General features: G+C 34.1%; 3 protein-coding genes across 4 annotated transcripts in view; all 3 read left to right on the forward strand.

Annotated features, from left to right (window-relative positions):
* The first annotated feature begins 10,303 nt into the window (after window positions 1-10,303).
* On the forward strand, window positions 10,304-11,278 carry LOC145661738 (uncharacterized). The gene has a single exon (XM_081727072.1). The coding sequence runs from the start codon at window positions 10,304-10,306 to the stop codon at window positions 11,276-11,278; it is 975 nt and encodes a 324-aa protein (XP_081583198.1).
* A 7,174-nt stretch (window positions 11,279-18,452) lies between these two features.
* Window positions 18,453-26,527, forward strand: part of qin (tudor domain-containing protein qin) — a 613,696-nt gene continuing 605,621 nt past the window's right edge. Inside the window, exon 1 of the mRNA XM_081728961.1 lies at window positions 18,453-18,639. Within this exon, the coding sequence (XP_081585087.1) occupies window positions 18,570-18,639 (70 nt within the window). The 5' untranslated portion in view covers window positions 18,453-18,569. The remainder of the gene's footprint in view (window positions 18,640-26,527) is intronic.
* Window positions 22,270-25,630, forward strand: LOC145662152 (uncharacterized). 2 transcript variants are annotated; one of them, XM_081727487.1, is made up of 4 exons: window positions 22,270-23,171; window positions 23,404-23,780; window positions 24,585-24,735; window positions 25,164-25,630. In XM_081727487.1, the coding sequence occupies exons 3-4, from the start codon at window positions 24,587-24,589 to the stop codon at window positions 25,504-25,506; spliced, it is 492 nt and encodes a 163-aa protein (XP_081583613.1). In that variant the 5' UTR covers window positions 22,270-23,171; window positions 23,404-23,780; window positions 24,585-24,586; the 3' UTR covers window positions 25,507-25,630. The 2 variants fall into 2 exon arrangements, with proteins under 2 accessions (XP_081583613.1, XP_081583615.1); XM_081727489.1 differs by lacking the exon at window positions 22,270-23,171 and having other exon boundaries at window positions 23,346-23,780.

The raw sequence follows: 26,527 nt of genomic DNA on the forward strand, positions 1-26,527 counted from the left end.
AACGAAGGATGTGAGCCCGAGCCCGAATGAACGCAAGACTCAATGAGAATAATGAGCACAAGTCTCATTAAAGGTAATGAACTCGAGCCCCCAATGGGGAAAAAAATCCGGGTAAGCTTACATGAAAGTAGAGAACTTAATCAATTAAAACATGTGGAGGAGACTGGGACTTAGTGTTAAGATTTCGTAGTAAATTAGTCGTGGTCTTTGGTAGAAAAAGTGGAAATCAAACCATGAGCAGCTTACATTTAAGGCTGGAGTGTTAACGTCTACATCACTTAAAGACCGCATAGTATGCTTTTAATATGAGTGTAAGGCTACAGTATAATTGACTCATAATTAAATTTAAGCAAGATTTACTTTTATGTATTATGAAGCCCAGAGAGAATTGGTAAAATGAGAATATAGGAGTAATTTATTTTCTCACGTCATACACGTTCTGTTTATTGTTTATTTGAAGAATTATTTTTAGGAGGATAGAACCAATATCCTTAACTTCAGCATTTAATGACGATGAGTGGTTAAACACCATGAACGCAATAATAAGACAAAAACTGAGACGAAAGATATTTAAGAAGCGCAAGATGGGGTGCTTTAGTGATGTAAGATTGGAGATAAAAAGAGGAATGAACAGGAACTGATAGAAAACGTTCAAATTCATAATTGTAATAATAATACTTGTTAAAGGAGAGTTTAGATGGGGGTGCTATGTAATGTGGCAGTATATTATGAAAAATTAGAAGAAAGGATGGCGTTGTGAAAGAAGAAAAGAGAGAAAACATCGTGTATATACAGTCATTACCAAAAGTCTCAGCACACAACTAATTTTTCAATTAAAAGACATTATTAGGCTTTATGCAGAGTCGTTCCGACGCGTGATATGTGCCATACTAAAGACTTCGGTTAACATATGTTTCCTGCAGTAGTCTGGCCGAAGTGTTGTAAAGTTTCCGGAAATTTTGAACCTGCTGGTAAAAAAAAAAAAGTTTTTTTTCGGTTTCTTTCCGGAAAAATTGGGAAAATAACAAATATCTTTGTATTATGTTAGCTTTAATAGTAATGGAACAGTTTTTTTCCGAACGCGTGAAAAATGTAAGTTGAGAAATTTCAATATTGTGAATATTTAAAAAAGAAGCATTCGAAAACAAAATTGTTGTAATTATTCTTGAAAATTAATAGTTTGTACTCATTTTCTTTATGTGCCCATTTCCTTTTAGTCGTTTACTCCTGGTTGTGCATTAATTACAGAACTTTTACTTTTGCATACAAGGGCGCCCATCAGGAGGGGAAGGCAGGGCGCTCGCCCCCTAGAGGAAATTGTACTTCGGAATATCGAAAATCCGATAGAATTTTTAGAATAGTTACATCAAAATTTGAAACTATATTTGAAATGTCGCTTATACTTGCCTCCCTTGGAAACCACAACACGGGCGCCCTTGATTGCATACACATCTACCATCATGTAACGTTTCTGTTGCAACAAATAGGACTCTTAAACAAGGGCGCCGAATTCTCTGTAAATTTGGGAGGGGGGCATTCAGATGCAGAAGGTATATATATGGGAACCAGAGACGTATTTACAATTTTGTTTCGGGGAGGGGCTTTGCTAACTTTTTGCTGGAAATGTTAAAATTCTGCAAGATATTTCATTTACTTTCAAATAGTAACTAAAATTTCTGGGGGCTTAAGCTCGGAAGCTCCCCCTGTAATACGTCACTGATGGAAACTGTCTTACCCGTGCCCCCCAAAGTTGAAGACAGATTTGCGCCGCGGCTTGTAATAGTCATTAGAATATGCAGGGACAAGCAGACTAATTTTTCACTTCCCAAAATTCAACCCCTTCCCCAGATGTATTTACATGTTTTGTCTTCTTCATGAAATAGTGGTATAACGTATATATATATATATAGAGAGAGAGAGAGGAAGAGGTACAAATATGGAATACCATTTACTTTTTGTTTGACGAAATCAATATATTTGCATAAATTAACACAAAAAACTCTATAAATACTGTGTAACATATCCTTAAACAATATCCAAATTTTGTGCTGCGTAAAGGAATAGGAAATATTTTTAAACATCAATTTCCAATAAAGTTGCAAAATTCTTACTTTAGAAAACGGGGTACAAATATGGAATACCTTGAATATTTTCGAACAAACACTTTCAACAAGCAAAATTAGTGAGCTAAAAAAGTTGAGAATTAAACCAAGTTATAGGAACAAAGGAGAAACGAACACCACTGACATATTACGTCATTGTACAGTTCTCTTACATAAGTCACAAATGTAATAACCATGTTCATAACCTGCACAAGCAGTGTGAGCCCACTCAGTGCACATCTGGCACATAACCCATTCTTCCCCTTCCTTATCACATGAAAATTTGCCCGAGCAGAAGATGCATTCAGCGTCCTCGCTATAGGGTGTTCCACCTTCACTAATATCAATATCAGAAGAGTCGTCTCTCACACTAAATGAACTATCACTATCACTCGCAGTGTCGGACGTTTCACATCTTACTGGTCTTCGTTGTCTCTTGTTTCGTTTGGCACATTGCTTCCTTGCTCTCAGAGACATTTCAATGGACGCTTTATATGGTGATAAAGTCAGAATATTGGCAGTTCCTGATTTTCTTCCCCTGCTTCCCCTTTTCTTCCCTACGTTGGGTACAGGCGATATGTCCCATGGAGTAATCACTGTACCGCTGGTAGATGCTCCTGCTTCATCGGCACAAGAAACACTCCCACTGCTTGGCCCAATTTCTTTCTGCTCAGCTTCACTGACACTGTCCGTTGTTCCACTAGATGCAATGAAATCTGCATCTGTGAAAACATTCCGATTTACTGGATAGAGCCCTGTAATTCGAAAGCCATTCACAGCGATCTCACCAATTTGGAATTTGAGATTGGCCTTACCAAAGAGTTCAGCAATGCCCATGTTAGTCAGGAACCTATCATGAAGCCTTAGCCACATCCGCACCTCCTCGCTATAGTAAGACTTCAGTGGACTCATGAACGTTCTGTTTAGTGGCTGTATTTTGTGAGTAGCATGAGGGGGGAGGCACAAAATGCAGACATTATTCTCTCGACCCAAGTTAATGACATCTAAATTTCTGGAGTGGCTATAATGACCATCCAAAATCAAGGGAACAGTTGACTCAGGTGACGGTTTCACTTTGTCGATGAAGTGTAAAAACCATTGGGTAAAGAGATCATTCTGAATCCACCCTGAGGGATGACAAGCAGCGACAGACCCAGGCGGGGCACCTCTCATCAGCTGATTGTTCATGTTCTTGCGGGGGGAAATGAACATGGGTGGAACCAATATTCCACTAGCACTCATGCAAGTTACGACTGTCACCAGAGAACCTCTCTCAGGAGAACTTAGTGCTGCCACCTGCCGCTTACCCTTCACTGCAAGAACTCGTGGTACTTTGCTCTGCACCACACTCAATCCAGTTTCGTCAACATTAAATATCCTGTCTGCTGGGTATTTTTTCTTCTCCATTTCTTCAGTTAGGAGGTCGAAAAATTTGTTGACATTTTCCTTTGTGAAGCCGGTGGCCCGTTGGAAAGAATTTGCTGTTGGCTTTCGAAACGAGCATCTATCCTTATGCCTTTTCAAGAAGAGGCGGAGCCATTCTCTACCAGCTCTGTCTCCCAGAAATGGACTTGGGATCCCGTTCTTTTGGCTATTTGAAAGGCCATTGTTTGTAAGTCTCGTCTGGTCAGTCCAAAAAATTTGCTTTCCATTGTTAGAACATATTGAAGTAGTTGTTCTTCAATTTCTTGCGGCAAAACTGTCTTTCTCCAAAGCTTGGTTTTGGTGGCTTCATTCACTGTCACGTCTGATTTAGCCAGTCAGAAGAGAGTTGCGTGTGGAACATTAAATATCTTGGCTGCCTTCAAATAGCCCATCTTTTTCTGTCGCACCGATTTTATTGCCTCCTACATAACAACCTCATACCACACTTTTCTAGCAGGTGACAATTTTCTACCTTTCGATGTTGTCCCCATATCTACAGTTGAAACACAGTTCTAGAATAAGGGTCTAAATATGGAATACCAGGTATTCCATATTCGAGCCACTACTGTCTTGCGAAATAAAACGTCAAAACACTCACAGTTCAAACAATAGAAGAAAACTAGATATGTGGTAATGTCGCTACAAATAGGGATGCGCACGAGTCGAGTCGAGACAGAATTTTCCTCAGAAAATTCGAGTCGAGACACGGCTCTTCCAATAGAAAAATATACGTTTTTCGAGTCGAGACATTACTTTTACAGCACATTTTCAAGACGAGACAGCCTCAAATCTTGTCTCGTGCGCATCCCTAGCTACAAATGTCATCTTTCCAAAGGAACAGAAGTGCATTTGAATAAGCACGTGTATTAGAAATATACGACGAAATGCTCCTTACCTACAAAAATTAACTTCACCGGGAAAACAATCAAAAGAAACCGACGCGTTGCTTTCGGCTTTAAACTCAACAATGACTACTTTTGTTAACAAAAGGAAGGAAGGAGGGATTGTTTCACAGTTTGTTCGCTAGAGTACTCACGTTACCTTACGAGATATTATAGTATTCCATATTTGTACCTGTTCCTATATATATATATATATATATATATATATATATATATATATATATATATATATATATATATATATATATAATCAAAAATGACCGATATTAGTATCCATGGTTTTTTGGGTCCTGAGATGAACATCAACACTTTCGATGTCGTTCAAATCCAAATTCAGCCCCCATTAGTACTCCTCAAGTGGGAGGGTGACATGTAATAGTAACTGAAAATGATTTATACTAGTGTCGAATTCATAGTTTTTGAGACCCATAAGTTCATTGGTGACAGTTTTGGTACCCCTTATGCCCAAATGAAACGTGTTCTCCCCGTGTGAAGAACGGGTATGCTGCTAGTCTTTAATAATAACGAATAAAAGTTTCACATCTTAATTTCTTTAATATATTTGTTGCTGCTCAAATTTACGCACTTGTGCGGTGTATGTGTGTGTATGTGTAAATATTCTCTCTCTTTTTGAGTTTTTCGAAAAATATACAAATAATAAAGAGGGATTTTTATAAGTACTCAGAAAACTAAAAAGTAAAATTAAAAGTTGTTGCCTTAAGTATTTTGCCTGCTAGCTAGCATTATATATATGCTGCAGACACGTTACAGCAAATAAGATTAGCATCAGGCGAAGAAATAGTTTCTAAATTATATTTTCCGATTTTTTCCAATATTTCCGAACAAAAGATTTTTTCTAATGGGTTCAAAATTTCCGGAAATTTTACACGGCACAAGGAAGTTACGTATCTCCATAAACTATTTATTTGATTTTAACATACTAGTATTAACTAAAATGATTCTGGCCCTGTTATATTAACACTTCCCTGCCATAAAACGGTAACTATATAAGATTACTTAAGATAATTTAAATGCATCTATATTAATAGATCTAGCTAGGATTATATTTTGTTATCGTTTGTACTCATAACTCCATTCTATCACGGTGCTATTTAAAGAAGTGGTGCAAATATATTTGTTGCCACAAATTTCCCTATTCTAATACAAGAAACATAACTACTCAATAATCTTAACTGTAAACTAATAAATATAAAATAGTTTTCATTTTAAAAGCATAATGTAGTAAAATATTCGAAAATTTCAATTTTTCCCAATTTTTCCAATTTTTTCCAAGCTAAAAAAACGCTAAAAAACTGTTTTTTTACCCAAAATTTTCTGTTTTTTACAGGCCTTTACAACAATAGTCAGGCCTTTAGTATGACGTTAATTATACGTCAGAACACTCTGCATAAGGCCGATTGTGTTGATTTTTTAAGAAAAACTGTTGGTATTATTTGAAAATAAACAACGTTATTTATATAAGAATATCACTTAATCTTGATACCACCTTATCCTGGAAGTCGCATCTTCAATATTTAACCAAAGAAGCAACCAAATATCATAATATATTGAAAAGTATGAGTGCCAAAAAATGGGGTATACAACCTCATGTGCTCAATATGATTAATCAACAAACATTAACAGCAAGAATATTATATGGTTCCATGTTTTATAATACCAATTATTCAATGTTTTATACAAAAATTCTACAAATTCATTATAATATGATTAAGACAATATTATCTCAACCAGCTTTTTGTCCAAGGAATGCTATCTTAGAAGCTACAATGAATGTACCGATAGAAATAAAAATATTCCAACAGACGGCAAACTTTTTACTTTCTCGGATGGCAAAAACTTCCTCAATTATAATTTAAAAAACTAGGAAACATGGATATTATAAATCAAAGTAAAAAACTTCCTTACCAAAAATCATTGCCATGGATCTATACTGTCTTTAAGAACATAAAAGAATTGCAAGCTAATATAGCAAAAGCTCCAAGTATACCAGCATACTTATTCAATTACAATGTAAACTTAATAAAAATTCCAGCCATAATTCCACAATATATACAATATCATAAATTTGAAAATTTACATAACATATATAAAAACATTTGGCAATTTTATATAGATTCTCTTCCAAAAGAATATATACTTATATTCACTGATGCATCAAAACAAAAAATAAACAAGTTGGGGCAGCCTTATTGATACCGCAGTTATGTATACAGAAACAATACAAACTACCTTGTAATATATCTGTGTTTGAAGGCGAAGCCTTCGCCATAAGACAAGCATTTTTACTTATCAAAAAACTCAATCTTAAACATGCATGTATATGTACGGATGCTTTGAGTGTTATTACAGCACTGAATAATACAAGATGGACTATTCAAACTTCTTGGAATGTTTTATTAATTAAAAAATTATTTCAATCATTACAATCTAATAACTTCAATACTATTTTAATGTACACAAAAGCTCATGTAAACATAGAATTTAATGAATCAGTGGACCAATTAAGTAAAGCTGCAGCTAATTCAGTCATCAAAACTAACATACAAATACCTTACTGTAATTTCAAATATATTATCAAAAACAAAATAGAAACATTAATTACCCAATGGAAAAAGAAAAATAGAGAAGGTCCTGGCAAGTATTACTGGAGTTTAGCGGATAATTTGGAAGTTAACAATTGGAAAGTGTTAAGTATGTGGTCCAGATCGAAAATTGTACTATTTTTTCGAATAATATTCAACACAGCTTTAACTCCAAAATAACTGTTCTGTATAAGGAAAAAAGATACAAATATTTGTTGGTGCGGAAAAGAAATTGGTAATCTTAATCATTTAATATTCTACTGTGAACTATTACAAAACAAAAGAAAAGAGTTTATAATACATTTACTGAATAGCTTCTACACGTTCCCAATTACAGTTGAAATGATAATCACCTCAAGAAATTGGATGCTTATAAAAAGACTCTTACAGTTTATACAGGATAATAACTTAAATCTATAAATAAATAAATAAATAAATAAATAAATAAATAAATAAATAAATAAATAAATAATGACATGACGTATAAGGTGTTACATAGATATATCTAAATTACTTCAAATACCTGGAAAGTCTGGGAAATAACTATTGCCACTATAATTTATTTGTAACAGCATGATCATGAGAAATTGAAGAACTAATTTGCGCATTTCAACAAAAGGAAAAAAAATAACAACATCTAAAACTCCCAGTTTTTCCTCTAGCATTCAAATGTGATACAGTACTATTAATACAAACTTATTTTGGACAATTATAGGGAACAGGCCATTTGAATCTATGTTTGGGCCAAACTACACGGCATTTTACAAATGCCGAATGGAATGGAATGGAATATCAAAATGTATGATTCTGTGCATTTTAAAATACATTTATTGAGGAAAATATTTTTCCAGTAAACAAATAAATGACAAACAGCTAAATACCGTCACACTTTTGTCTGCTAAAGCATGTTTCAACAAAATCTGACGGTGTTTGTAAGAATCAATATCAATAGTTATCTGTTTATTTCAACAAATGGTTAAGCCTGCCACATTTTTTTCATGAGAATACGGGACACCTTCGATCTCCTTCTTCCCCCCCCCCTTAACTAACATTCCAACACAATCCAATGAACTGTAGCTCTATGAACATTCAACAGGGGTGGATCCAGGGGAGCGATCGCGGCCATAACTACTGATGGCTATATGTTTCGATCGTGGGGGGCGTGGGGGTATGGGGAGCGATCGTGGCTATATTTTTCCGGAAAATTATCCGTTCCAAAAAAATATCAATAATCAAGTAACAATTCCTCAGTAATCATAAAATTGATTGAATTTATGTACAGAAATGTTAAAAAGTGAAAGATCGTTTAAAGAATCTGAAAATTTTCATGGCGCAGACAATTTTCAGTACTATGTAGGAACAAGTGAAACAATTTTTCATGAATCGAAATATTTTCTGTCTTCTATGGAAAAATTGAAGATTTTTTTATGAGTCGGAAAATTTTCATCGTTTTGAAGCAAACAGTAGAACAACTTTCTGTGAATCGGAAATATAGAAACAAGTGAAAGGAATTTTCATAGATCGGAAAATTTTTATTACGATGTAGAAAAAGTCGAAAAAACTTTTCATAAGCCGGACAATATTGGATATTATGTATAATGATGTTAGGTGGAACATTTTCCACTATATTTAACTGCACATTGAGCTACAAAATTGAATATCTGTAGAGGAAAGTTAGTTACTTCCCAACTTGAAATACTAGAAAATTTTCCGGTTCCCGAAAGCTAATTGGAAAATTATAAATTGTTGCTGTCTAACTTTCCTCTACAGGAATTGAATTTTATAGCTCAACGTGCAGTTAAATATAGTGGAAAATTTTCCATCTATAACATCATTATACATAATATCTAAAATTTTCCGACTTATGAAGTTTTTCCACATGTTTCTACATCGCAATGAAAATTTTCCGGATTAATGAAAATTCTGTTCACTTGTTTCTTTAGAGCAATAAAACTTTCCGATTCACAAGAAGTTGTTTTATTTTTGTTTCAAAATCATGAAAGTTTTCCGACTCATAAAAGTTTTTCACTTTTTTCGTATAGGACAGACAATTTTTCGAGTCATGAAAAATTGTTTCACTTGTTCCTACATAGTATTGAAAATTGTCTGAGCCATGAAAATTTTAAGATTCTTTAAACGATCTTTTAATTTTTAACATTTCTATACATGAATGCAATCAATTTTGTGATTACTGAAGAATTACTTGATCACTCACGGAAAATTTTCCGGGAAAATATAGAAGAAAATGTTCCACCTCACATCACGGCTAAACAACGATATAGGAATAAGTGGAGTATGTTTTTATGAATCGGAAAACTTTCATCACCGGTCATAAAATGGAGCTTTTCTTTTTTGTGGAGGGGGAGAGCAGTTTCACTTCTCAAAGGAATGTAGGCACCGCGACGGCTATCGCAGACAATACAATCACACGCTCGCCCTACGTAGAAAAATAAACAGAAACGAGGCAATCTGATATGTTTCCTTTGTGCTTTGGATTTGTGTGCAGTTCTCTGCACCTTTGACCACTACGAATGAGTGCTCATTGTTGACAGACTGAACTTGTGGGTTTTCTTTTCGATACAGCAATTACGCGTAGAATTTATAGATAAACAACTTCTTTCTTATTTCTGCGTTGTATTCATTTTCGGAATGCCTAATTACAAGAAGACAGGTGTGTGGAAGCACTTCAAAGAATTTCGTGAAGGAGTAAAGATTGTGGGTAAGTGTTTATATTGTGGCCAAACCTATGCAAACAATGCTACAAGAATGAAAAGACATCTCACAAATTGTAAGAAATGTCCAGAAAAAACGCGGTGCTCTTTTTCGAAAACGGAAGACATAGTAAGTGTTTCTCATTCTAAGGTTCAGAAATTAAGTGCTTCAATTGCAAGACTACAGTCAGTGATGATGACTCTTTCTCAACAAACACAGATACCCCTCACATTAGTGAACCACCTCTATCCCATTCTGAGAGTAAATTTGACTTTCTGTCAAGACATTTCAGTTCAAAACAGTCAACTTTATCTACATTTGTTGATAAAATAACTATTGAAGAAAAAGAAATGCTTGATGAGTAATTGACGCGCGCGCTAGTGGTGCTCCTCTTTCTCTAACTGAAAACCCGTACTGGAGACAACATTACAAACTCATTCGTCCGTCTTATGAATTGCCATCGCGTTATGGGCTCTCCAATCCACTTTTAGACGAAGAATTTGAAAGGATCCAACACAAAATAGGTGAAAAACTTGCTAGTGCCGAGTCTCTTACTTTGATGTCAGATGGTTGGACCGATATTTGTGGAAATCCGTTCATTAATGTGATATTTGCAACTCCGCAACCAGTGTTTGTTAATGCGATAGATACAAAAACTTCTCCCCACACAGGTGAATATATTGCTGAAGTATTAGATGCAGAAATAGAAAAAGTTGGTGCGTCTAAGGTGCAAGCAGTAATAACGGACAACGCTGCAAACATGAAGAAAGCATGGCAAATTTTGAAACAAAAATATCCTCATTTGGTTACTTTCGGGTGCGTTGCTCATGGAATAAATCTAATAGCAAAAGATATAGCTAATATTAATTCACTTAAGAATATCATTGAAGACTGCAAAGGGGTTGTAAAATTTTTTTCAAGTCACCAAGTTCCAGGGCAAATTCTTAAGTCGTTCAAAGAAGTATCCTTATGTTTACCTGCTGAAACCCGGTGGGGATCTATGCCCAAATGCTTAGATAACTTGCTAAGATCGAAAAGCAGCCTTCAGTCAGCAAGTATTCATGAAGCAGTAGCTCAAATTCTTCCAGTAGGACTGAGAAACAAAATATTAGATAATAACTTCTGGACGCGGGCTCAGCTGGTATATGAGATATTTCAGCCTCTTTCTGTGGCTATACAAACACTGGAAGGTGATACTCCGAAACTATCTCAAGTGCATGACATTTTCATCGATTTGGAAGACAAGCTAAAATCCAGACTTTCTTCTTTCCTCAAGGAGCGAGCTGTAGATGCCACTGTCTTAAGTAAAATAAGAGGGAGAATTGAATTTTGTTCACACCCTATTCAATTGGCTGCAAACCTATTAGATCCAGTTCGGCGTGGAGAACATTTATCAGAAGAGGAAATGTCAAATGCAATGGAAGTGATCATTGAGATTACCAAGAGTATTCTTAATCAGAGTGAAGTATCCGTTATGACCGATATCGCAGAGTATAGGAACAAGGATAAATTATGGAGCCGGGATTTGATTTGAAAAGGAGCTCAAAACATGTCTCCGTTAACATGGTGGAAAGGCTATTGCGACTCAAGACACCTGTCTACAGTTGCTGTTAGAATCTTAAGTATTCCTGCAACTGCTGCCTCATGTGAGCGTAATTGGAAGACCTTCAGCCTTGTAAAGTCAAAGAAGAGAAACAGGCTTACGAATGATAGGACACTAAAGTTGGTTTCGATAAGTTATAATCTGTCACTTTTCATGGATAAGGAAGAACCACAACCGTCAAGTTCGACACACAGTTCGGAGCAGAGAACAGAATCAAGCGGAAGCAAGAAGATTCCTTCTACACCTTTGCAGACATCGCCTGCAGACAACGAATCAGACAGTGACTTGAACATTAGTGTTAGTAACAGTGAGTGCAGTGACACTGAGGATGACTTGATTTACTGAATCACGTATGAAACATGTATACAGGCAAAACGTTTATTATGTTATTAATCATTAGGAAGCCAATTTAATCTTTCTGTTATATAAACAATCAGTTTTAATATATAAAAAAACATTTTTATGCTTTAAAGTTATTCCAATATTATTTCAAAAAGTTAATACAGTAGTAACAAGCCTTTTCCTTTACTGTAAAATCTAGTTCTAAAAATGTAACCAGAAAATATTTTGTATTCAGAAACTGTATTATTATAAATATTGTCTCAAAATAGTAAAGAAAAACGGTGGCTATATTATGATAGAAAAAGTACGTACAAAAAGAAATATATGTTTGTTTTATAAATTAAAATACTTATTGTGGCTAGCAACATTTTTAAGCTTTCTTTATTGATTTATTTTTAAAATTGGAAGAAAACCAATTTTATATGTTACATAATGTAATGAATAAATGTTAATTTCCATAATATTTTCAATATTTGGTGAGTTACTTTAGGTAAATATTGGAGTTTTGATAATCAATATCTTATAGTTTATATTATGCATTGTAAAACTACCATTATTATGTATAAAATGTATTAAAAATAATAACTATTCGTTAGAACAAGTACATATATAACAAAAATAAATATTTTTATTTTCTAAATTAAAACGAAATTACTTGTTGCTTCTAGAACGCAGCGCTAGTGATGTGAGGTGGAAAATTTTCCGCTATATTTTTCCGGAAAATTTTCCGTTCCAAAAAAAATATCAGTAATCAAGTAACAATTCCTCAGCAATCATAAAATTGGTTGAATTCATGTACAGAAATGTTAAAAAGTGAAAGATCTTTTAAAGAATCTGAAAATTTTCATGGCGCAGACAATTTTTAGTACTATGTAGGAACAAGTAAAACAATTTTTCATGAATCGAAATATTTTCTGTCTTCTATGGAAAAATTGAAGAACTTTTTATGAATCGGAATATTTTCATAATTTTGAAGCAAAAAAGTAAAAGAACTTTTTGTGAATCGGAAAGTTTTATTGCTCTGTAGAAACAAATGAGAGGAATTTTCATAGATCGGAAAATTTTCATCACGATGTAGAAACAAGTATAAAAAACTTTTTATATTCCGGACAATTTTGGATATTATGCATAGTGATGTTAGGTGGAAAATTTTCCACTATATTTAACTGCACATTCAGCTACAAAATTGAATTTCTGTAGAGGAAAGTTAGTCAGCAACAAATTATAATTTTCTAATTAGCTTTCGGGAGCGGAAAATTTTCTAATATTTCAAGTTGAAAAGGAAAATTTTACACTGTGTTTCTCTCTCTCTCTCTCTCTCTCTATCTATCTATCTCTATCTATCTATCTCTCTGCGAGTTCCTTCGTTGCTAAGCGGTTAGCATACGCGCCTTTGGCATGGAAGACCTGGCTTCGATTCCCAGCGGGAGCTCATGTAGTTCCGATTTCACGTTAATCAGTTGGTACCGTCTTATATAGTCTCGCTACTGAAAGGAACGTTAAACTCAAAATCAACTCCTCTCTCTCTCTCTCTCCCTCCCTCTCTGTGTATGCAAACTGCAGAGAACATACATTGAGTTCGTAGAGTACAAATATCCCATTCTATTATTTAAAATTTCAATTTATTAAAAGTCATTAATATTTTCCGATTCATGAAAACATACTCCACTTATTCCTAGATCGTTGTTTAGCCGTAAAATTTATTGGTAATAAATATTGTCTTAAAAAGTTTCATGAAGTGAAAATCAAACGATTCTTCATTTGAAAGGCCTACATGCAAAAAAGTAGTGCAATTTTCTGTTTCGGAAATTGATAAATTCACAAAGGTTTCTTTTCAATTTCTTGTTACATTTTAAATATTGGAATGGAATATTTGTTCTCTACGTACTCCATGTATATTCCCTGCATTTTACACACACACACACACACACACAGAGCGAGAGAGAGAGAGAGAGAGGAACACACTATATTTTTACTTCCCAACTTGAAATATTAGAAAATTTTCTGGTTTCCAAAAGCTAATTGGAAAATGATAATTTGTTACTGACTAACTTTCCTCTACATGAATTGAATTTTATAGCTGAATGTGCTGTTAAATATAGTGGAAAATTTTCCATCAAACATCACTATACATAATATCCAAGATTATGAAAAGTGTTTTCACTTGTTCCTACATCGTGATGAAAATTTTCCGATCTATGAAAATTCCTTTCATTTGTTTCTACAGAGAAAAAAACTTTCCGATTCACTAAAAGAAGTTCTTCTACTTTTTTGCTTCGAAATGATGAAAATTTTCCGACTCATAAAAAGTTCTTCAATTTTTCCATACAAGGCAGAAAATATTTCGATTCATGAAAAATTGTTTCACTTGTTCCTACATAGTACTGAAAATTGTCTGAGCCATGAAAATTTTAAGATTCTTTAAACGATCTTTCACTTTTTAACATTTCTATACATTATTTCAATCAATTTTATGAATACTGAGGAACTGTTAGTTGATCACTGATATTTGTTAACGGAAAATTTTCCGGAAAAATATAGAAGAAAATTTTCCACCTCACATCACGGCTAAACAACGATGTAGGAATAAGTGGAGTATGTTTTTATGGATCGGAAAATTTTCCGGAAAATTTTCATCACTGGCCATAACCACCAGAACAGGAAAGTTTCTTATTTTATGTATAAATAATACCCATCCCAGAGTTTGGAGCTCTTAAAGTTGCTCTAAGTAACAGTATTACAACCCACCGCCCCCCCCAAGTCCGTCTTGGATCCGCCCCTGAAAAACAGTATAAAGGTAAAAGTTCCTTAAGCTGCAGTTATTTCTCTCTCTTCGTTCCTTGCAATTAATTGCATGGAGTGAATATATTTACAATCCAACTACAAAAGAATCACCTTAAAAACTCAACGTGTTATAAAAACACTTTACGGGAAGACATATGCAAACAATCTTGTTTTATTTAAATCAGTGATACCTTTAATATTCTTCGCGCCTTTAGCAATATTTATTTACATGACTGTATTTGCTAAAATTACATTTGTCAGTTTAATCTGATGAAAACTTAGCTGATTTTTTCCTTGTGTCGTGTGTAATTGTCAGGGCTGAATTTACATATTTCTAAGCCCTAGATCAAAACACAATTCTGTGTCCCTACTCTCTCAAAAAGATTATTTATAATTCGTTTTAACTTATTTAATATCTTGCTGGAGAATAAGTCACTCATCTTCCCTGTGCTTATAGGTGTAAAAGCACTTGAAGACATCTTATATATTTGATTGCTTTTTTGGTGTTGGAGAGTATCCGAGTTTCCACAAGATACAATGGAAAAAGTAGCATTGCTAATTTTGCAGTCTATTTCATAGTTCAACTTCGTTGCTTTTTATTCAAACTGAAAGATAACGTGCACTTCGGTGTAGGCATTCTTGTTGATATAAAATTGGATCACTTGTAATGAATTATCAACGATAGTTTAGCTCGTGCACTTTATCAAAGATTCCAGATCCCCTTAACTGCTGATTACAACTGGAACTCTGCGCTGCGGCGAGTGTATTATCTTGCTTTCTATCAAATCGGAGAGGATGGTGTGATAAGTTGCTCGAAGCTGTTACATGTTACAGCTTATAGTTCATTCACTAATTACAGGATTCCCAGCCAATATAAGAATTTTTGATTTTTCACTTTTCGAATAAGCTGATATTAATACCAGAAATGGGACGGAATTAATATACGGGACATTGGCCTGTTCCGAGTACATTTACGGGGACGCGAGACACTCTGACCGAAAATCGAGACTGCCCCTTTTTTTATGGGACGTATGGCAGGGTTATCTAACCTATGTCCTCTTGTTTTGCTGCCAACCGAAACGACAGCCACGAGGATGTGTGATTACACTATACGTAAGAGCGTCATTTAAAGGGTTGTTCTCTGAGGCAGTCGATTGCTAAAAAGTGTCAAGGCAGAACACGTTAGCAGACAGTAATTCCAAGCATCATAACTTACACTATATTGCCAAATCTCTCATAAATATCAATCAGGGTAGCATAATTTATATTAAAGTAACTATTTTTATTTTATTTGGTCTTTCTCATTAGTATACAGGAAATAAATGTTCATATTTTTCTTAATTATTTTGCTTCATTTTAATTGAAGCGGCACGTGACTTCTGACTTTATTTAAGACCTGGACCTGGATTGAACACTAGTATTCATTTTTTATTATTTTTACGCCGCTTCCTTTCCACCCCATCTCTTACCGTAACGTCGATGTCAGATGAAATGGAACTTAAATTGCATTGTGAGTGTTATTATTCATTTGGTGACACTAAGAGTTATGGATTGGACACTAATATAGGTCGTTTTCTGATTATTTTTATACTCCTTATATCTGGAGAACTACGTATAATGTTACCAAAACCAAACTGTCACTTAACTCAGTATGATGTGCTTATTGCGTTAAAAATACGAAAACTCGATTTAGGGGCCGTTCAAAAATTTTGTGGCTCCTGATCCAAAAACTAATTATTGGCCAAGATCTCAACCTTTTGATCCATTTTTTTTTTATCATTCCTAAAATTCCTGTTACATAAATTGAGTCCTTGCTTCCCCTTAAGATATGCGTTTTACAAATTTAACATTATAAGATCCTTCGGAGACCTGTGGTTGATAACCATGACAGATATCATTTTAATTGGTTCGGTAGTTATTGCTGAAACGATCAGAGAGAAACTCACACAATCAATCTTATATATATATATATATATATATATATATATATATATATATATATATATATATATATATATATATAACAAATAACGTAGCGATATCCCTGAGCTATCACGTAACACCCACGGGTGCCACGACACCCAAGTTAAGAAGCTTTGCCCTAGCCCAAAGGACATTTTCGGAGGACGTTAAAAGATAAATTTATTTTTCAATTTAAAAAAAAAATATATTACTCATACTCAAAACACTCGTCAAACTGAATGTAATGATTTGGTTTAGAGTTAGAATTTTAGGTGAAACATATTGGTTAAAAAGGAGGAAAAAGGTACAAAATTTTGGTTCAAACGGATAAAGAAGAGGTGCAAAATTTTGGAAAAAGGGAGCAAATTTCAAATGTAAATTATTCATTCAAACAACCAAAACCAATTACATCATAATCAAAATGATAACCGAAAATTCACCAACGTATTAAAAGTCTGCGTAAAACAACCCCAAGGACGTAATATTATCAAAGATGCAAGTCTAGGAAAATGTTAAAACAGATAACATTTAAGATTTCGTCTACTTTTTTAAGTAAAGCTACATCTCCAGTCACTAGATAGTGTGGCTAGCATACATGTCATCAGCGTGGGAAACCCGAGTTCGATTCCCGGTGGGAGCTTATGTAGTTGGTATCCCATGTTATACTGTAGATCCAAGTCTCATAAAGCTTTGATGCTAATGGGAAGTAGAAATTCAAAGCAATCAACCTATTTCTTTATTAAGTAAATGTTTGTATGTAAGGAAGTACCAGTAATCAACAATACCGATTGCTGATAACAGTGATTGGTCAGGTTGATGTTGCCGCCTCTAGAGATGCGCACGAGACAAGATTTGTGGCTGTCTCGTCTGGAAAATGTGCTGTAAAAGTGATGTCTCGACTCGAAAAATGTATATTTCTCTATTGGAAGAGCCGTGTCTTGACTCGAATTTTGCCAGGAAAATCCTGTTTCGACTCGTCTGGTGCGCATCCCTAGCCGCCTCCCTTTACTTATTATTCAATAGCTTTCGTCTTTATGGGACTGAACTGAAACAAGAGTATTGTATTGTGCCATTCTTGCTCGGCGTTCCTTGTTTAATTAGTACAGAATAAAATTCAGAAAAGCAATAATAATAATAATAATAATAATAATAATAATAATAATAATAATAATAATAATAATAATAATAATAATAATAATAATAATAATAATAATAATAATAATAATAATAATAATAATAATAATAAGTTTCAAGAAGTGAAAAAGTGATTGTATATTGAAACGAGATGTAAAAAGGTGCTTGAAAAAAAGGCGCAACAAGTTGTAACCAAAACACATTTAAGATTCTTTATTTAATGTTTTCATTGCAAGACAAGCTAATGTTTGCACTTTAATAGAAAAAAATAGCACCTAGAATTAGGAGTTTAATAATGATATTTGGGGCAAGTAAAATTGGAAAATTGCTCTGACATTTTGCAATTCTTTTAATGACAAATCGTTTACTTCTTTTCGTGGCACAGCAAACTCACACACGTCATATGGGTATAATACGGGGATGCAAATAATCCATCGGTCGGGGCGAGTGGTTCGTCAGTGCGGGTGAGTATTTAATACCGTACCGAAGGTAAGGAGACGATTGCTATTGTGGGATGTGGGCTAGTAGCTACTTTTCTTGGGCTAGTAACAATTTGTTGCTTATTTGCATACTTGGTATAATATTGCATAAACAAATTAATTGTGTGATATCATTTCTCATGAGCGACATTCCTTATCAGTCTTCGCAAAATTCTGTGTACATCAATGCAACCCAAAGAATGCAGAAGTCATTATAATAGCTATACCAATTATCGTAAACTAAATAGCAAATTTTGCATTGGGTGGACGAAAATCGTTACCGAAAATGCCATATGTTGGCTTAGCTGTGCTTGTCCGAAGTCTGTCATTAAAAACTGAAAGTTGAGAGGGATCTTATTGCTTAGTTGCCTGGTAAGAGTGGCTTAGTAATTTTTTCCCCATTATACCTGGTAACACGAAATATAACTGTTATGGCGGAAATTATATGTAATACGTCGAGTTGTAATGTATTCGGTTGAATTCAAGAGACGATATTTCATGAAGTAAAAATATTTTTCACGATGACAGATCAACGCAGGATAGCGAGGACACTGCTTTGTGCAGTATGTTTTCAACCATTGGCTATCAGAGGTAAACAATGCGTATATGGAAGTTTTTAACGAAGTAAATGTACCGATGACAATGGTTGTGGAATGTCCCTTTGCACATGCTTCGAAAATTTTATTCATGTGAAAGAAGAACTGTGTTGAAGAAGTATAACAGAATTCTCTGTTATTAGTTTATTGTCTAAGTCCTGATTCAAGCTTTTATGGTGCATTTTGCCGAAAGGTTTGTCATACTTCGAAAAAAAAAAAAAAATCACGAAAGTTCTATTTCTGTTCGCGATTACAATTATTTGCACTCTTTAAAAGAGTAAAAGTAGAAAGTATTATCCATGTTTCACAGTCGAATTTCTACATTACCATTGCTAATTATAATAATATTTGGGGAAGGTTCTAGATTACTGGTCACCCATGTAGTTTAGTAGCTGGGTTTACTTTCTGTACTAAAGTTGATTCATTTAATTTACACAGGATTACCGAGCGAGCGTAGGCGAGTGAAGGCGGGTTAGAGCCCCCCAGGGGACGTTGTTTTCTGTCTGTTACTGCTCAATGGGAAGGAGGACCAGTAATCTAGAACCTTGCCCCCTTATTGAAATAATTTTGTTAGTAGTCCGCTGATATAATAAACATCACAGAAGAGAGATGCATGTTGCTAGTAATCAGTACAACTGTTATCGCTGTAACTACCCTTGAACGTATAAATGTAAATCGATAAAAGCATAACTCACAAAGATTGAAAATATCTCGCCATGTAGCTGTAGTTTCGTTTTTCCTTTCAAAAGTACTCGGGTAAACTGTAGTTCGGAGCCGGCGATAAGATAATTGAAGATAGAGGCAGCTTATAGCAGAGTCAGCAAGAGAAGGTGTATGACAATCACACAGACGGTGCACTACTCACGTGTCAAGGCTTTTTTCGGTGCATCTATAATGGCAATTTAATGGTGTAAGCGTGACCATGGTTGGTAACACTATCACTAAAGTAGAGGCTGCACTTTCCTTCCGAATTTGGTAAGAAATTTCAGAGAATATCTCCTGTTAACCCTGCTGTAACACTAAGGAAAGTACTGATTTACTTTTGGTGCACAACTAGAGAGAACATATATTATAATTCTTTCACTAATTTCACTTGTCTTTTAAAAGGTTTCCGGTGGGCAACATGAAAATATCTCGCTTGAGTTAGATAAAGTTCATGGGGGGCATCAGAAGTAATTGATGAAATTTTACAATTCTTTTACGATTTGCGCATAAATACGGCGTCCGGATGTGGTATAAACTATAGTGCATAAAACAAACCAATCTGTGCTAGGTGGTCACTAAAAACCACGAATGTTATATAGCCGAGTTAGAGTAGGGCGAAGTTGGTGGGCTCGCGCGTCAGCGATGAACGTACAAGCGAGGGTGTGGAAAAGGAGCGTGTTTTGGCTATGATACTAGTTTTAGTAGCACTTGTCATGGTTTGATACTAGTAGTGCCCCACTTGTAAATATTATAGAATGGATAAAGTAAGTACGTGCATATGAAAGATTACTCTATTAGGTGCTATTTTTCATCGTCGGTATATTGCTAAGACTAGTATGGGCCTATGTTTAGCAGAAGCGGTCCAACTCTTTTCTCTAAAAAATGTTACAATTTTGGTAACTTCTGTTCACATTCGGTTAGTTTATGGTAGGGTTGGTTAGTTTGAGTTAGGTTAGACGAGTTTAGGTTACGTTAGGTTAGTTTAGTTTATGTTATATTGTAGGAGTCGCGCATAATTTTCCAAAAAAAAAAAAAAAAAAAAAATAAAAGATAGAATTTCGCTTATTTTTTACTAATATTACGTTAGTTTAGGTTAGTTCACGTTAGCTTGCGTTAGTTTATGTTAGGTTAGGTTAGATTTGGTTACGTTATATTACGTCTAAGTACTTGCATCACTCATTTCTCCTGTAAATTTTGTGTTTTTTACGTGCTTCTGGACCCTTTGTACTAAACATATCCCCTAGTATGTTTAGTTGAAAGGATCCAGAAGTACGTTAAAAAAATATAGGAGAAATGAGCTGAAGTAACAGAATTGTAATCGATTTTTGTGCCATTTAAGAATGGAATCGTACTATATGTTGTAGTAATGAGGAATGCAAATTGCTGTATGTACTTAATAGAAGCACACATAAGGTAATATGAGTACAACTATGCAAGTAGTTAACCCTAATGTAATCTAACGAAATCTATTCAATTAACAGAAGCAAGCGAAATTTTATAATTTTTTTCTCGAAAATAAGGCTGGACCCCTTTAACTAAACATAGGCCAGTACAAGTTCTGTACACTGGAGAAAGATACCGCTGGTAAAAAATGGAGTCATCTTCCATATGCACTCATTTATTTGGTTACGTAAAGCACTTGTAATGATTATACACTAGTAACCCTACACTTGTAAACCTAAAATGCAGTACCGCTGTATTATTTTGTATTTAATTCTGTCGCCTACAGAAATTTGTTCCGTATAAACATATCTTTTTATGCAGAGTATTGAATTTTACCTAAGGTTGGTATGCTTTAAAAAAAAAAAAAAAAAAAAAAAAAAAAATGCTAATGCTTATATAACTGTTTGTTTTCATGGTTGACAGTAGTGTTACCGTGCGTGTTTGCGTTCCACATACCACGATAGCACTTGGAGCGGCTTCATAAAGTTAATAACTTGTAGATGTTCTAGGATGAATACTTATAGAAAATAATTCATCTTACATCGAATGCTATTGAATGTGTGTTAAAACTTCGTACTTCCTATATTTCGGCCGTGGACGCAAATATTCTACCGCAAACTGAAGGAGTTATTGTGCCTTGTAGTTTTTGGTCTTGTAATAAAGAAAACACACTAAGTATTCAAAAATCAGTGTCAACATTTAACACAGGATTGTGTTGATTATTTACAGAACGAAAAGCTCATAATGTCACAATATTTTCTACTAGTTTGCGGTAGGAGTGTTCGCATCATTGGCTCCAGCGCGGGCCAAAATGGAGAAATTACGAAGTTTTAACAGGATTGCAATAGCAACGGTGAGTTCTTTTCTTTCTTAAGTTAATCTGTAACAATATTATTTCACGTTACAGGGGATATTAGCTCAGTCCGCGTGCTTCAGTGTCCTATAAACAACACAAACACTTCATACAGGTTGCAGACAGTCAATGTAAACCATAAAATTCGGATCACCAGGTTTACGGTGCAGAAGCAACCTACAGTGTAAACAAATAAAACACGTTGGCGAAAATCTATTTCAGTGGACAGTGTACAATTTAGTAAATCCTTGTGTGTACAATTTAATAAAACATATGTTACTGTAGTGATCGCAAGTAGTCTGAATCTTGACCTAGATCACCCAATAGAAAGCAGGTAAGTGTCCCGGTCGTTGATCCCCATCCGTAAAATTTTGCCAATGTCGTCTCTCGTGCTTCAGGAAGAACATCGCCTGAGGGTACTTATATTTTCACTGTGTTTAATTTAAGTAATTGTTACCGTTCGTGTTATACTTATTTATTTATTTATTCCCGCTAGTTCATCAAATCTTCAAAATTTGGCAATTGTTGGTACACTCCTGATATTTGGTGTTTTCTGAAGTTTTGCGTTCAGAAGGCAGTTCGACGAATCATACAGAAATCTTGTGATGTATCACACGTGAAGCAAAACGGCTGCAATGATATTGCGCACACTTTTCCGGTTTTATCAGTTTTACCTGATAAGCCGTTGACAACCTGTCATAATGTACAGGATTGCGCACAAAAAAATTAAGCAATGTTGTCAGAGTGAAAATATTTCCTCTTCTGTTATGTTTGTATATATGTATGACTTTATTGACAAGTTGAATGTATTTTTTTATACCTTCTTTGGGTTTGTGTTGTGACTGCCTTGTTTTGACACTGGAGAATGGCGGATTTCCGAGTAAGTGTTACTGAAAAAGGAGTTGCTTGTGTGATTAAAGATGGTTTTAAGTATCGTCGATTTCGGGAGAATAAGAAAGGATCACAGTAACGGTAAGTAAAGTATAATTATTAATTATTTATTTGATGAGGAAAAGAGCATAAGATAACTATAAATAATTATATTTTTTGTATTACAGTATATACAGTATAATTTTAATATATAGCAAAGTAAATTTGCTAACGATATACCACATATATATCTGACACTCTTTACAAATTTATTTTCCAGATGTACGTTAAAATCATGTTGTGCCGTCATTATCACTGATTGCGACAGAACTGTTATTTTGGAAGAAAGAGGACAGCACAATCACTTGAGCGATTTTTCAAGAGTTCAAAGTCACGAGTTACGAAAAATCTGTAAGAAAAGTGCAGCGGTATACCCGAAAATACAGGGAAATTAACGCATAAGGATATGAAGAGGTGTAGAGAAGCGATGTACTGTATTCGAAAAAGAAAGACACACCGGTTCGTCCAAGAAATATTACAGAGGCTGTTGAGCAGATGATTGAAAGAGAAGATGAGTTCAGTCATGATGGAGAAAAGTTTCTATTTGTAAATAAAGAAGCTAAGATTATCGTCCTAACTTGTGCGAGTAACATTAGGTACGTATAATGATAACATTTACTGTACATAGTCGTAGTGTATGTAATAATATTTAGTATAGTTTCAATATTTCAATATTGTTGGCTGTTTTTTTTCCTTTAAGCTTTTCATTTGACATTTTAGACTTGATTATGATGAACAGCTGAATAGTAGGAATTGTTAGATTTGTAGTATTAGTGTTAATAAATTTAATGCAACTGAAGTAACATTTCTCCTCGTCTCACTTTTCAGATTTATATTTGAGACAAATGATGTTGAGATGTACGCAGATGGTACATTTACATATGCTCCTCGTCATTTTCATCAGCTGTATACTATTCACGCATACAAAAACCAATTTTATTTGCCTCTATATTATGCGTTTTTGCCGGGGAAGGATAAGGAAACTTACAAGGCAATGTGGGAAATGATAAGAAGTTTAGAACCTGAAATAAATTTGAAGACGATCCATGTAGGCTTTGAAACTGCAGCTCACGAAGCTATCAGGGAGGTATTTCCAGAATGTAACATCATTGGATGTCGATTCCATTTGGGTCAATCTTGATGGAGAAAGATCCAGGGCAACAAGCACTTATATCGAGCCTACTTGAATCCTCAGTCTGAGTTAGGTAGGTACTGTAAGTGATTTTCCTTCATAAAGTTTTGCTTGTTAGCCAACTAATCAAGACAGTAAAATTAATAAACTTTCAGTAAACAAAATTGATTCCTCTGTCATTGCTTTTAGTACCAGATAAAGATGGCATGTAATAATATATTTTTTAAATAATAAAAGCTTTTAATTGTTAACAAGTAAAACAATTGATTATACCTTGTTCAAAGTAATTCCAATCTGAATTGTTATTATACACATTTCGTTAATAGTCTTCCAACATTGTGACATCTTACCGTCGTTGGCACTCAGAGACTAAGTCGTTCCTATTCGATTCTACTTTTGTGAACTACATATCGTTGAGTTAAATAGAAATTCTTCTGAATAATTATGGGGTTCCTTATATAAGAAGGATTCCCTCTTGTCTCATATAAGAAAGAAGAAATACAATATATCGTTGTCTGGGATTAAACAGCTCGTATGTCTCCAATTTTGGCGAACTTGAGTGTTTGATACTATTAGAATCAGTATAAGGTTGTGCACAATCTGGTTAACGATAGATGATTCTGTTATTCCCTAAAAGGCTAAAATTATTTTAGCCTGCTTATATTAAGGCTAAAATTATTTTTGTAAACGTTTTTTTTTTTTTCTCCTGTAAAATTAGCGAAGGGTTACTTACGCGGTGTTGAATCTCAGACGACGATATAATAAATTGTCAATATTAACTATAATGATCATCAGACTTGTTATATTTTAAATTACATTAGAAATCATAAAATACCGAAACAGTAGTGTAATTGAGGGGTTTAATTGTATTTTACAGGGATGTGGTTAAAGTCGTTTTTCGGTCTTTCATATTTACATCCAACTGAAGTATCCGATGCGTTTGCAGATTTGATATCAGTTGCACCGGACAATGAAGGTCTTCGCTTCTCCGACTACGTACTCGAAAATTACATTGAAGAAACTAGCAGGTAAATACAAAATACTGTTTCTAACTAGATTTAGGAAGGTGATTTAACATATATTGACAGATTCCATATTATTAATAAGTAAATCGTGTAATATTGCAAGGATTATATTGGAATAATCAGTATTTATATGAGGAAGTCGATTATAAACATCAATGTTTGTATTAATAGTATTGTAATCTAAGTTTATTGTATAGTATATTATTGTAACAAGTATATTATATGGCTGAAAAAAAAATGTTAAGGACAGACGTTAATAAATTTATAAAAGCAAAGTTTTACGACAAGGGAGAACATTATTCATTTTGATTTTCAATTGTCAATTTTTCCATAAAACTTGGATAATAGTGAGAAGCATGCCTACTGTACTATATTATTATTATTATTATTATTATTATGTTTTTAATAATTGTTTGCTTCGTTTTATTTAGATTTCCACCTAGAATATGGGCTTCAGAACCCTCAGTAGCTCCTCGAACGACGAATGGGGCGGAAGCATTCCATAAACATTACAATGAACAGTTCTATTCACCGAGTCCGGATATTTATCAGGTGATTTCACCTTCGTTGAAGACACAATCCGAAACAAAATTGAAATTAAGATCAATTACTAATGGAGATACCACTACACAAAGAAAGGAAGATGTGAAGAGATATAATTTCATATTGAAGCAGTATGAGATGCTTAAAAGTGGTGCATATTCAGAGTATCAGACAAGGAGAATTAAATTTCTAAAAACTGTAGGCTTAAAATTACAACCAAGAAAATTTTAACATGTAGATTATAAATATAGAGAAACTTGGTTTTGGAGGTATCTTGTATTGTATTTACTGATCCAATTATATTTAGTTCATGCCTAAAAATGTTTAAAGGTGATACATATTCAGAGTATGAGATAAGGAGGATTACATTTCTAAAAATTGTAGGTTTAAAATTGGAACCAAGAAAATTTTAACATGTGGCTTGTACATGTAAATACTTGGTTTTGGAGATGTATTGTATTCATTGATCAAATTATATTTATTCAATCCAATTTATTTATTTATTTATTTATTTATTTATTTATTTATGACTTCTTTTACGTGGCGAAGTTAAGGCTCTGCAGCCTGCAGCCTTCTCCGAGCACTTAACCACGTGCATACATTCTTTTTTTTTTTTTTTTTTTTTTAAGAAAAAAAGAGTACCAATATATAGAAAATATTAACAATTACAAAAGAAAAGTATTGAACCACATAAAAAAGAATATACCACTGAAGTAAAAAAATAGTTAAACACTTCAAAAACAAAAATTGAAAATAACATACAATGTAGGAAACAAAATAACATGGAGAAACTTAAAATGCATATATCATGTAGCGGTACCAGAACTATGAATATATAAGCTGTACAAATTAGCATAGGTTACCTATTGGTTGTGTGTTCATATGTAGGTTATTAATAATCTCGTAAAACGAAGATGACTCATGAGCTACCAGTATCCTTATCTTTACTTAAGAGAAGGGAATTTACAGATTTTTTAATTTGGCAACTGTGGAAACGTTATGTATTAATGGAGGTAAACTGTTCCAGAGGTGTGTAGTACTTACTGTGAAGGATTTTGAGCATGAGTCAGAATTGTGACTGGGTATGGAGAGTAAGAAATTATCTTGTGATCTTGTGCTTCTAGTATGAAAGTCTGATAAATATAAAAATCTACGGGCAAGAAACGGCAATTTGTATTTTATTTCTAATTTCTGTTTCTATCCTAGTCTGAAAGAAAACCTTGTTTGCGCACAATATTAAAGCTGACATTGT

This window comes from Thermobia domestica, chromosome 10 (genome assembly GCF_964235325.1).
Source record: "Thermobia domestica chromosome 10, izTheDome1.hap1.1, whole genome shotgun sequence".
Lineage (NCBI taxonomy): Eukaryota > Metazoa > Arthropoda > Insecta > Zygentoma > Lepismatidae > Thermobia > Thermobia domestica.